Source organism: Oryx dammah, unplaced genomic scaffold, assembly GCF_014754425.2.
Source record: "Oryx dammah isolate SB20612 unplaced genomic scaffold, SCBI_Odam_1.1 HiC_scaffold_2, whole genome shotgun sequence".
Classification (NCBI taxonomy): domain Eukaryota; kingdom Metazoa; phylum Chordata; class Mammalia; order Artiodactyla; family Bovidae; genus Oryx; species Oryx dammah.
In genome coordinates this window covers 166,500,234-166,513,948 of record NW_024070186.1, presented here as the reverse complement: position 1 = coordinate 166,513,948, position 13,715 = coordinate 166,500,234, and the positions used below count along the sequence as shown (strand labels likewise).

Genomic DNA, 13,715 nt, shown 5'->3' with positions numbered 1-13,715 from the left:
CTTGCTATTCTTTGGAACTCTGCATTCAGATGCTTATATCTTTCCTTTTCTCCTTTGCTTTTCGCCTCTCTTCTTTTCACAGCTATTTGTAAGGCCTCCCCAGACAGCCATTTTGGTGTTTTGCATTTCTTTTCCATAGGTATGGTCTTGATCCCTGCCTCCTGTACAATGTCATGAACCTCAGTCCGTAGTTCATCAGGCACTCTATCTATCAGATCTAGGCCCTTAAATCTATTTCTCACTTCCACTGTATAATCATAAGGGATTTGATTTAGGTCATACCTAAATGGTCTAGCGGTTTTCCCTACTTTCTCCAATTTCAGCCTGAATTTGGTCATAAGGAGTTCACGATCTGAGCCACAGTCAGCTCCTGGTCTCGTTTTTGTTGACTGTATAGAGCTTCTCCATCTTTGTCTGCAAAGAATATAATCAATCTGATTTCAGTGTTGACCATCTGGTGATGTCCATGTGTAGAGTCTTCTCTTGTGTTGTTGGAAGAGGGTGTTTGCTATGACCAGTGCATTTTCTTGGCAAAACTCTATTAGTCTTTGCCCTGCTTCATTCCGCATTCCAAGGCCAAATTTGCCTGTTACTCCAGGTGTTTCTTGACTTCCTACTTTTGCATTCCAGTCCCCTATAATGAAAAGGACATGTTTTTTGGGTGTTAGTTCTAAAAGGTCTTGTAGATCTCTGTTCGTCTCCAAGGCAAACCATTCAATATCACCGTAATCCAAGTCTATGCCCCAACCAGTAACGCTGAAGAAGCTGAAGTTGAACGGTTTTATGAAGACCTACCTTCATCAAGAGGCTCTTTAATGAATAAAGCACAGTATGTCAGAAGGTATAAGGACTATGGAGAAAAGAAAGCAGAATTTGAACAACTGGGAGTGCTGGCTGGTTTAGGGGTTGTAAGCTTAAAGGAAATGATCAGAGGAAGGTTTTCTGGGCATTTTAGCCATAACCAGAAAGGCATGAGGGAATGAGCCCTGTGGAGATCTGGGGAAGGAGCTTCCCTGGCAGTGGGAACAGTCCCTGCAAAGGCCCTGTGGTGGGAGCATGCTGGGTTAGATGTGGATTGTGAGATACACCAGCTCCACGAGCAGGTAGGTGGGTGAGTGGGTAATTGAATATCTCAAACACCTCTATCTTCTTCCCCCTGCAGAGGGTGGTGAAGATGTTCAAGACACTCATTCTGTGTGTGTGTGTGCGCGCGCGTGCGTGCCCACAGGCATATAACAGGCGCCTTGGGTCTGAGCGATTCTGAGCCACAGAGCATGTACAGACTTGCCCAGCAAGGCTGCCTGTGCTCTGAGCTTCCTGCCTGCCTGCGCCGGGGTCTGGATCGCTTAGGCAACCACAGTGCGGAACAAGGGCACAGCTCTGGGCTAAGCACCAGGATTTCCAATTGCTGATGTCAAATTTCCCCTAGAAACTTGAAAACCCTGTGATGAGGCAGCCTTTTTTCCCCCAGGCCCCTTGCTGGAAACCCAAGCCCATGGTGCACAGGTCACCCACATGCGCATCTCCAAAAATATCTTCAAGGGATGAAATTACTCCCGTGACTCCACCTGGGGTTTTCCTGCCAAGATGGACAGTCTTGAGTTGTACCTCCAAGTCCCTAACCAGAGTCCTCAATCCATCTCCTTCCCCTTGGGACTCTTTAGCAATTGCACATCTCTATCACCCGCATCAGTGTTTCCTGACTCTGGCTGCACCTTTAGGGAGTTCCTGAAACCTTTTGACACCCAGTGCATCCCGGGCCAATGAAATCTGAACCTCTGGTGGAGGTGGGCAGACAGCTGCAGTTTAAAAAACTGTCCAGATAACGCTAATGGGCAAACAAATGCAAGAATCAACACCCATTACAGTTAGATAGCATTTTTTCTTTAATAGAATTTCTCCCTTAGAAAAGTTATTTTAAAAAGAAACCTTAGCTCTGATAGGATTATGGGGATTTTTTCTCCTCTTTGATCCTGGGGAAGAGAGGCAAGTTTATCATATGTCTTGGCTCCTGGCACATGTGTTTGTACAAAGCCCCTTATTTCCTTGTTTATACCTTTTTATCCCTAAACTTCAGGGTAACTCCTCTCCCATAGATGACCTTGCCAAGGTCAGGGACTATTTGAATGAATGAACGAATATGACCTCTTTAAAGAATGTTGACCTATTGATTTAAATGTTGTTCAGTCACTCAGTTGTGTTTGACTCTTTGCAGCCCCATGAACTGCAGTACACCAGGCTCTTCTGTCCTTCACTAACTCCCAAAGTTTGCTCAAATTCATGTCCATTGAGTCAGATGCAACCTAACCACTCCTCCTCTGCCACCCATTTAAATGTGTTCTTACAAAACATGGATTGCCATTGCTTATGCATGGATCTTTACTTTTCTCAAAAGGGATTGTATCAAATAGCTCATTCTGTTTCCCAGTTTCCTCACCTTGCATCGTCCCTCTGGATGTGAGGTTAATCCATCTATGGGCTGCCAAAATCCTCCACCTGCTCATTTACCATTTTTTACATGTCCGTCTCTGTGGTCACAGGCAGCCGGGTGCTGCCGGCTCACTGAACCTCCTTGACACGTATGTTCCAGAGTGGTCTTGGGCTCCTTCAGTGTATATAGTATAGACCAGGAGTGGACATGCTGGGATATGTGGATTACCCTCTCGGACTCCAAGCTCTTCTCCTTGGGGGACATCATGGAATTTGGGGTCTAGGGACCAGGCTGCCCTGGAGCTCAGAGCTCAGTCTTGGCACCTTAGCTTCCTGCTGAGCCTGAAGGCCAAGGCTGTTCTGTCTCCAGCCCCTGCCTCTGGTCAGCCCAGGTGATCTCTGCCTCCTGCCCCTTGGGGGTCACATTCTTCAAACTTCTGGAAGCTGAGTCTCTGCCCCCAGGGCTTTTGGAGGTGCACAGGCTGGAAGGACTGTAGTAGGCATCAGGGGCTGCCCCCAAGACAGAGTGTGTGTGTGTGTATATCTTTTTTTTTCTCTTCCATTGAAGAGGACCTTGGCTGTGAGTGACGGAGGGTGGACAGGAGGTTTGGAGGAACATTTTTCGGCAGAGTTTAGACCTGCCTGGGCAGATTTGCCTTGGGTGTGAGTCATCAGTGGGTTCTAGAAGAGCCAATTCTGGAAAACCCCTTTTGTTCTGGAAAATCCACAGGCAGGCCTGTTCGAGAAATGCTAGGGGGTGAGGTGGGGTGGGAAGGGGTGGTGACATGGAGAAAAAGCAAGAGTCGGTTCCAACTGCCCCACCACACTGCCAAAAGCTAGCCCGGAGGAGGAGACGGGGGCAAGGGGTTTCACAGTGCCCCTTAGCACCCTCCTTCACCATCACCCTTCCTGATTTTACCTGCCTGCCCCCCCAACCCCCGCCCCACCACCTGGGCTGTTACTCACTTTACATGTTTCATTCAAGTCATAAAATGTAATTATATTATTCTATGGATGGAAAACCAACAGCGTTTGCCAGGAATAGAGAGTAGCTGGGTTTCCCAGGTGGCGCAAGTGGTGAAGAAGCCTCCTGCCAATGCAGGAGACATAAAAGAGGTGGGTTTTGATCCCTGGGTTGGGAAGATCCTCTGGAAGAGGGCACGGCAACCCACTCCAGTAGTCTTGCCTGGAGAATGCCATAGACAGAGCCTAGCGGGCTACAGCCCATAGGGTCGCAAAGATTCTGACACTGAAGCGACTTAACGCGTGCACGCGGTAGAAAGATATGTATAATGAAAGCAGAGCAGGCTTGTTAACATGTAACTGGAGCCTGTTGCCTGCAGAAGTCTCTGGATCCTGCAGCTGCTCTTTGCCAATCAAGGGAGTTGAGCAAGTGTTGGGAGGCTGTGCCAGGACAGGCTGGCCCCATGCTCCTGGAAGTGGTCCTCAGGTTTGAAAAATAATTAGTAAGCTTTAGTTTTCCCTGGGAGCCGCTGTCTTCCTACCTCACTGCTGTGCTCACATGAGAGTTCCCCGAAAACTGAAATGTACTGGATGCCTCCTAGTGATGGCATCTCCCACCAATATCCTGCACACTCAAGGCATTCAAATTTGTGTTGTTAACAGGGAGAAAGGAACTTGAACGTCTATGATGGTAAAGATAGTCACTTCCCAGGTGGTGCTACTAGTGGTAAAGAACCCAGCTGCCAGTGCAGGAAACGTGAGACATGGGTTCAATCCTTGGATCAGGAAGATCCCCTGGAGGAGGGCACGACAACCCACTCCAATATTCTTGCCTGGAGAATCCCATGGACAGAGGAGCCTGGCGGGCAACAGTCCATAGGGTTGCAAAGAGTCAGACACGACTGAAGCAACTTAGCACAGCACTGCACAAAGATGGTTGCAGTTGTAAGGGTTTATGGGTGCTAAATGTGTGTGCATGCTTAGTCACTTCAGTTGTGTCCAACTCTTTGCAACTCCATGGACTGTAGCCCACCAGGCTCCTCTGTCCACGGGATTCTCCAGGCAAGAATGCTGGAGTGGGTTGCCATGCCCTCCTCCAGGGGATCTTCCCGACCCAGGGACTGAATCCATATCTCCTGCATTGTCAGGCAGGCTCCTTACCACTAGCACCATCTGGGAAGCCCAGGTGCTTAATAAATCTTGCCTAAAGAAGTGGGCAAATAATCCACTAGAACAGGGGTCCCCAACCTCTGGGGGATCTAATGGTTGATGATCTGAGGTGGAACTGATGTAATAATAATAGAAATAAAGTACACAATAAATGTAATGCTCTTGAAGCATCCTGAAACCATACCCTGCCTCACTGGTCCATGGAAAGTCTGTCTTCCATGAAACTTGTCTCTGGTGCCAAAAAGGTTGGGGACCGCTATACTAGAATGTAACTCCTGGAAGATGGTGTTTTCTACCTGTTCTGTGCACTGCTGTGTCCACTACCTACAACAGTGCTTAGCACCCAATAGGTGCCTCATCCACAGTTAAGTCAATGAGTGAATCAATGAGTCCATAAATTAGTGAGTGAATGAAGAAATGATTGAGCATGTGAATGAATGTCCACCCTTTTGCTAAAGTCAAGAGATAGGCCTTTTCATCATCAAAGAAAATCTATAGAAAATCTACAGAGGGTGTGGATAAAAGGGAACCCTCCTGCACTGTTGGTGGGGATGTAAATTGGTACAGCCACTGTGGAAAAACAGTATGGAGGTTTTTCAAAAAACTAAAAATAGAGTTACCATATGATCCAACAATCCCATTCCTGGAGAAAACTCTAATTCAAAAAGATACATGCACTCCAATGATCATAGTGGCACTATTCACAATAGCCAAGACATGGAAATGACCTAAAGGTCCATGGATAGATGAATGGATAGAACATGTGGTGTATAATGGAATGCTGCTGCTGCTAAGTCGCTTCAGTCATGTCCGACTCTGTGCAACCCCATAGATGGCAGCCCACCAGGCTCCCCCGTCCCTGGGATTCTCCAGGCAAGAACACTGGAGTGGGTTGCCATTTCCTTCTCCAATGCATGAAAGTGAAAAGTGAAAGTGAAGTCGCTCAGTCGTGTCTGACCCTCAGCGACCCCATGGACTGCAGCCTTCCAGGCTCCTCCATCCATGGGATTTTCCAGGCAGGAATACTGGAGTGGGGTGCCATTGCCGTCTCCGATAATGGAATGCTACTCAGCCATAAAAAACAATGAAATAATGCCATTTGCAGCAACATGGGTGGATCTAGAGATTATCACACGAAGTAAAGTAAATCAGAAAGAGAAAGACAAGTACCCTATGATGGCCCTTATACATGGAATCTAAACTATGATACAAATCAACTTATTTACAAAACTGACTCACAGACACAGAAAACAAACTTATGGTTACCAAAGGGGGAAAGGGGTGGGAGGGATAAGTGAGGAGTTTGGGATGAGCAGATACACGCTTCCCTGGTGGCTCAGACAGTAGAAAATCTGCCTGCGATACAGGAGACCAGGTTTGATCTCTGGGTCAGGAAGATCCCCTGGAGGAGGGGATGGCTACCCACTGCAGTATTCTTGCCTGGAGAATTCCATGGACAGAGGAGCCCGGTGGGCTACAGTCCATGGGGTCGCAAAGAATCAGACACCACTGAGCTACTAACACTTTCACTTTGGTGGTATGAGTTGAGGGTCCACATACTTCTTTACCTAAAATAAACAACAAGGATCTCCTATACAGCACAGGGAACTGTGTTCAGTATCCTGTAATAAAGCATAATGGGGATTCCCAGGTGGCTCAGTAGTAAAGAACCTACCTGCCAAAAATCCTCCTGCTTGGCGGATAGATTCTTTACCACTGGGCCACCTGGGTTGGAAGGCCCAGTTTTATTCTACAGTGTGTTGGGCGTGCTCTCTGAGCTTTGCATACCTGCATATCCAAAGGGTAAGTTTCTGAGAAAAATCCCCTGGGCTTCTAAGGAGCTGTTCTCCCCACTCAGTGGAGTGTTTACCTTCCCATGTGCAGGGCACTGAACATTCTTATGGGATAGCGTTTAACCAGCCTCTGGCTGGCGTTGCTCTGATCTGGGTGGCCCACTGAGGACCAGGTGAGGGGCCAGTCTCCCTCCTTGGTGGGATTTGAAAGAGGCAGTGTAGCACCCCCTCCCACCCCACCCTCAGATAACTCTGCCTCGGTCTCAGCCCAAGTAGGAAAAGGGCATCCTTTTGTTCTCTTGAAACAGAGACGTGTTCTCTTTGTAGGCTTTATTATTTTTTTCCTTAAGGTAGGGCTTCCCAGGTGGCTCAATGGTAAAGAACCCATCTGCCATTTCAGGAGACACAGGAAACTCGGGTTTGATCCCTGGGTGGGGAAAATCCCCTGGAGGAGGGCCTGGCAACCTATCCCAGTATTCTTGCCTGGAGAATCCATGGACGGAGGAACCTGGCAGGCTACTGTGACCCCATAGGGTCACAAAGAGTTGAACTCAACTGAGTGACTAAGGTGCATGCAAATTCATTATCGACCAGGGCACGCTGAGTGGTTTTTCCAGAAACTAGTGCCTCTGGCCACCGATTTTTATTTTGGCTGGCCAAAATTAATTCCTGTTATTTCACTAACACTTTGTGGGTTATTATATTCAGTAGTTTCACCTGTGTGTGTGTGTGCTAAGTCACTTTAATCGTGTCTGACTCTTTATGACCCTGTGGAATGTAGCCCACCAGGCTCCTCCGTCCATGGGATTTCCCAGGCAAGAATACTGGAGTGGGCTGCCATGACCTCCTCCAGGGGATCTTGTGGACCCAAGGATTGAATCTGTCTTTTGTGTCTCCTGCATTGGCAGGTGGATTCTTTATCACTGTGCCACCTGAGAAGCCACACCTGTAAAGTCTTCTCCAGCACCATGAGTTTCATTTTCACTTTCCATTTCAGAATCCATCACTAAGATTTTTTGTCTTTTTTTTTTTTTTGGTCTAATATTCACATCATCTGAATCAGATTTATAATCTGAAGAACTGTCGTCTTCTAAGATACTGGTATATGTGTTGCTCAGACAATCAGAAAAAGTATCTGCATAAAATTCAATGAAAAATACTTCTTTACTCAAAATTTTGCAATGCATCACTTTTGAACATTTTTGGTAATAAACTTGCATTTATAATATACATAAGGTTGGATCAAAAAACCCTAAGGGAGCAAAATTGAATGATAATGACAGAAGTTGGATAATGAATCTTTGAACTTTAAGTTCTAACAACTTCACACAGTGATATTAATTGTATCACTGTCTAAAAACGTATTGATACATCTCCAGTCAATCATGTTTGGGTGACAAAAGATATATTAATACATCTCCAGTCAATAATGTGTTAAGGTAATAGGGAAGCCAGGACTTTACTTCTTTGGGAAAAAAAAATCTCTTTTAAGCAATTTCTTGTTGCCCATAAAATATGGGCCCAACCCAGCTAAAATAGTCATGTTATGATTTGTGAGTATTTCATCAGTTCAGTTCAGTCGCTCGACTCTTTGCAACCCCATGGACCGCAGCACGCCAGGCTTCCCTGTCCATCACCAACTCCTGGAGCTTGCTCAAATTCATCTCCAAAGAGTCAGTGATGCCATCCAACCATCTCATCCTGTTGTCCCCTTCTCCTCCTGCCTTCAATCTTTCCCAGCATCAGGTTCTTTTCCAGTGAGTCAGTTGTTTGCATCAGGTGGCCAAAGTATTGGAGTTTCAGCTTCAGCATCAGTCCTTTCAATAATTTCCTTTGGAAAAGGACTGATTTCCTTTAGGATGGACTGGTTTGATCTCCTTGCAGGCCAAGGGACTCTCAAGAGTCTTCTCCAACACCACAGTTTAAAAGCATCAATTGTTCGATGCTCACGTCAAAGAGAAAAACAATATGATTATAAAGTCCCTAAAAGTGAGCAGGGTCTTAGACTTGCAGTCCCCACCCCATTCAGGAGCACTGGTATACTCACATGTAACAGTTCTCTGCATATTAAAATCTGTGACAGGACCATATAAATTTCAGGGCACACTGGTCCAGAACTTCAGTGTGTGTAAGGACCCTTGGGGAACTAACTAAAAATCTAGACTTCGAGGTCCCACTGTGATCCATTCACTCATTCAATGGATGTTTATTGAGCTCCTACTATGAGTAGAGTTGCCATATTTAGCAAATAAGAATGCAGGATGTCCAGTTCAACTTGAATTTTAGATCAACAGCAAACAACTCTCTAGTGTAAGTATGTGTTATACAACAGTTGAGACATATCAGTAAATCCCCTATATTTGAACCTTCAAGTTGAGAACTTTCAAAGATGTGAATTTGTGTTCCATTAACATCGGGAGTGAGTGAAATTGCAGCTTGCCCTCCTGGGTCAGGAAGATCCCCTGGAGGAGGAAATGGCAACCCACTCCAGTATTCTTGCCTGAAAAATCCCATGGACAGAGAAGCTTGCTGGGCTACAATCCAAAGGGTCGAAAAGAATCGGACACGATTAAGTGACTACGCACACACACTGTCTCCCATTTCCCTTCAGCTCTACCATCTCCCACCTCTACTTACTTGAGTCAGTAATTCTTCTTGCCTGTTCACTTGATGCCAACCCCTGTATGCCAGCTGTTGTACTGTAGTACTGTATTTTTTTTTAACCTATTATTTGTGTGAAAAGTATTATAAACCTATTATTGCACAGTACTATATCACCAATTGTGTTAATTGGGTATCTAGGCTAACCTTGTGGACTTAGGAACAAATTGGACTTACTGTACTAAAAATGCTTTGTTGATTTGAAATTCACATTTAACTGGGCATGCTGTATTTTATCTGACAGCCCTCACTCTGCACTGAGCTCTGTGCCTAGCGATGGGTGGAGGGGATGTAGCAATGGATAAAGCAAAGCACCTGGCCTCTTGGAGCTCACATGCTAGGGAGGGAGACAGACAAGCCCATAGATTATTGAAGGAAGGGTGTTGAGGGACACTGTGGCAGGGTACCATTCCAGGCTTGTCCAGAACAGAGCACACATCACCTCGCTATTTGTTGTTGTTGAGTCGCTGAGTCGTCTCCAACTCCTTTGCGACCCCAGGGACTGTAGCCCAAGAGGCTCCTCTGTCCAGGGGATTTCCCAGTCAAGAATACTGGAGTGGGTTGCCATTACCTCCCCACTGGGCCCTGACAAGTCTGGGAGGGGTACCTTCTCGCAGGTGAAGGGCACCATGAAAACCAGAACTGCTCATACATAGATCTAGAGCTGCGGGAGATGACAAGGAAGAGAACGGAGGTTTTATACACAGTGGCGTGTCATACTTTCAGTACACTCAGTTCTGGGGGGTACTTATGGTTGGTTAAGTGCAAGTTCTTCCCTGGTGGCTCAGAGGGTGAAGAATCTGCCTGCAATGCGGGAGACCTGGGATTGATCCCTGGGTTGGGAAGATTCCCCTGGAGGAGGGCATGGCAACCCCCTCCAGTATTCTTGCCTGGAGAATCCCCATGGACAGAGGAGCCTGGCGGCTTGCGGTCTACGGGGTGGCGAAGAGTCAGACAGGACCGAGCGACTAAGCACACAAGTGCAAGTTCAGTTTCCTTCTGATACCGCAAATGTTCCCCGCAGACGCTGCAGGAGATCTTCCAGACGGAGAACACCATCATGCTGCTGGAAAGGTCCATCATGGCCAAGGAGTGCCCGCTGAAGGTGGCGCAGACGAGGCTGGAGTGCCGGACCCGGCGCCCCAACGTGGAGCTGTGCAGGGACAGCCCCCAGTTCAAGTGAGTCTCGGGTGTGGGTCGGGGGAAGGCAGGGGAGGGGCAGGTCTCGGGAGCTGGAAAATGGACCCTCCGCCCATCAGGAGACTGGGATCTACGACTCCACAGGGCCCTGGGGGCCTGGGGCTCTGAGGATGCCCTTGGTAGTCTCCCCACCAATGGAGGCCACCCCTCTGCGCTGCTGCCTTCTCACCTAAGCGAGGATGGTTTTGTAGGCCTGTTCTGCTCCGGGAACTCTCCAAGCCAATGAGAGGCGTGGTCCTTGCCCTTTGATTGCTCCACCCTCCCCCCGCCCCTCCCTCTCCCGGCTCCAGGCTCCTGTGAAAGAGGCGCCCAGCCCACACCTCACCCATCCTCCAGCGCCCTTTCTGTGAAATTCTCACCGGCGAGCCCTCCGAACAGCCCAATCCTGCCCGTCCCACTTGGCTAAGGAGGAGCTGCTTCTGTTGACGGGAGAGGGGCACAAAGCTCGCTGCAGGCCCAGAAACAGGGTTTTTGAGTCTAGGGGTGGAGGGTTGGGATGGCACGATGATCAGGCAAGGAAGGAAATGGCCATTGGACTTGGGGAGTGTTTTTCCTGTGACCTGCTGTGTGACTTGGGGCTGGTCGCTTGACTGCTCTGTCCCCTCCAAGCTCAGGACACTGTCTTCATTCTCGGTGGCCATGTGACAGGCTCCCCCCGATCCCCACCTCAGTGGCTTGTCTTCCTTCTGAGCTGAGATAATGGGGCAAAGAGCTGGAGGAGTAAAAAAGAGGAAGAAAAATATTCAGAGAGAAACTGATGAATGGTGCCATGCGCTGAGGTTTCTACAGCCTTGGTCACTGCTTGAGAATAAAATTCAGGTTTTTGTTTGCACAAACTGCATATCAAGTGGTCAGGAGCTATGTGTGGCTGGAGGCGTGGAACAGACTATCTCCATCGCTGCTGAAAATTCTGCTGGACAGCGCTGGCTGAGAAAGCCCTAAGGAAAGAGGGGTCTCCAGGCTGCTGCTGTCACCTCTCTCTAGCTCAGGCCTGTCATGGGGAAGTTCACCCGGATATCAACCCGGGTCCTCCCAGCAGCGTGTCCTCCAGTTCTGAGCACTGTCTCTCCCCCCACCTCCAGGTGGGTCCCAGCCCCACAACTAGCCCACCATCACAGCTCACCAGGTGTATTCATGACCCAAGGCTGCTGTAACAAATGACCACAAGCTGGGTGGCTTAAAACAACAGGATTTCTCCTCTGAAACTTGCAAAGGCCAAACCTCTGAAATCAGAGCGTCAGCAGGGTTGATTCTCTCTGGGGGTTCTGAGAGTGCATCTTCGCCCGGCCCCTCTCCTGGCTCCTGGTGGTGGCTGGCAGCTCTTGGCTTATAGCTGGATCATTGCACCTGCATCCATCTTCACGTGGCCTTCCTCCCTGTGTGTCTCTGTGTTTCAAATCTCCCCCTCCTTTCTCTATAAGGAGATCAGTCATTGGATTTAGGGTCCATCCCTGGTGGCTCAGACAGTAAATAATCCGCCTGCAATGCGGGAGATCCAGGTTTGATCCCTGGGTCAGGAGGATACCCTGGAGGAGGACAGGGCAACCCATTCCAGTATTCTGGGAAAATCCCATGGACAGAGGAGCCTGGCAGGCTACAGTCCATGGGGTCACACAGAGTCAGACAGGACTGACTGAGCACAGCACACTTAATGGAGGATAATTTCATCTCAAGATCCTCAACTGAATTCCATCCACAAAAATCCTTCTTCCAAAAAGCATCACATTCACAGGTACTGGGGTTCAGACGTGGTGTCTGGTATCTTTCACTCAGCATCATGTCTTCAAGGTCCATCCATGTTGTAGTACCTATCAGCACTTCATTCCTTTTCATTCAGTTCCGTTCAGTCACTCAGTCGTGCCCAACTCTTTGTGACCCCGTGAACTGCACCACACCAGGCTTCCCTGTCCATCACCAGCTCGCAGAGCTTGCTCAAACTCATGTCCATCAAGTCAGTGATGCCATCCAACCACCTTGTCCTCTGTTGTCCCCTTCTCCTGCCTTCAATCTTCCCAGCATCAGAGTCTTTTACAATAAGTCAGTTCTTCGCATTCCTTTTCATAATATCCCCATGTGGGGACAGAGGATATTTTGTGCATCTGTTCATCTGTCGGTAGACATTTGGGTTGTTTCGACCTTTTGACTCTTGTTATTTGTGCTGCAGTCTTCCCTGATGGCTCAGACGGTAAAGGGTTTGCCTGCAATGCAGGAGACCTGGATTCAATCCCTGGGTAGGGAAGATCCCCTGAAGAAGGGAATAGCTGCCCACACCAGTATTCTTGCCTGGAGAATTCCATGGACAGAGGAGCCTGGCCGGCTATAGTCCATGCAGTTGCAAGAGTCAGACACAACTGACTTTTCATTAGCGCCACACGAGTATTTGTGCAAGGATTTGAGTGTCTGTTTATTCTTTCCTGGTAGCTTAGCTGGTAAAGAATCCGTGTGCCATTCAGGAGACCCTGGTTCAATTCCTGGGTTGGGAAGATCCCCTGGAGAAGGGATAGGCTACCCACTTCAGTATTCTTGGGTTTCCCTGGTGGCTCAGCTGGTAAAGAATCTGCCTGCAATGTGGGAGACCTGGGTTCGATCTCAGCTGGTAAAGAATCTGCCTGCAATGTGGGAGACCTGGGTTGGAAGATCCCCTGGAGAAGGGAAAGGCTACCCACTCCAGTATTCTGGCCTGGAGAACTCCATGAACTGTATAGTCCATGGGGTTGCCAAGAGTCGGACACGACTGAGCGGATTTCACTTCACTTCACTTTTAGTTCTTGTGGGTCCTGTCTTGAGTCTGTGCTTAACTGAGGAACCACTGGCTTATTTTCTTGAACACCTCATCTGTGTCTCGCTTTGTGCTCACCATCCTCAGCAACTCTCCCGGGTGTTCACCCCATGCCTGCCCACCTCTGTCTTTCTCTCTGAGTCTCCCAGCACCAGGCATATGGGAGAGGCACCTATGGCCTCTGGCTGGCCAAACCCACCTTCCCCTGTGCTTTCTGCCCAGGTTGGTGAACGAGGTGTTCACCATCGACGACACCCTGCAGACCCTCAAGCTGAGGCTGCGGGAGACCCGGAACACGCTGCAGCTGTTGGTCATGACCAAGTGCCGGCTGGAGCATGAACTGGCCATCAAGGCCAACACCCTGTGCATCGACAAGGAGAAGTGCATGGCGATGAGGAAGACCTTCCCCAGCACCCCATGCATGGGCATCTGTCCTTGAGCCTGCCCCCTCCCCGCCACCCCCATCCTGCTCTGCTCCACGCACGCTCCTTACATAGCACAGAATTTGCAAAGGCAGAAAAACAAAAATAAAAGAAAGTGTCATTTTTCTCCCTTTCCTCCTATCATGGAAAAAAAAATGTATATATATATGTAAAAGAGCCAAAATAAATGTGCCCAAACCAGAGACCTGGGAGCTTGTTCTTGCTGCACAACCAGCCTCATGATGGATCCCAGGGTGGAGACGTGCTGTGACCCCTCAGGGACCGAATGCTGTGAGG

General features: G+C 48.5%; 1 protein-coding gene across 1 annotated transcript in view; it reads left to right on the top strand.

Moving 5' to 3' along the window:
• Window positions 1–13,435, top strand: part of TEKT5 (tektin 5) — a 53,890-nt gene extending 40,455 nt beyond the window's left edge. Inside the window, exons 6-7 of the mRNA XM_040230305.1 lie at window positions 10,042–10,196; window positions 13,219–13,435. Of these exons, the coding sequence (XP_040086239.1) occupies window positions 10,042–10,196; window positions 13,219–13,435 (372 nt within the window). The remainder of the gene's footprint in view (window positions 1–10,041; window positions 10,197–13,218) is intronic.
• The last annotated feature ends 280 nt before the right edge of the window (window positions 13,436–13,715 follow it).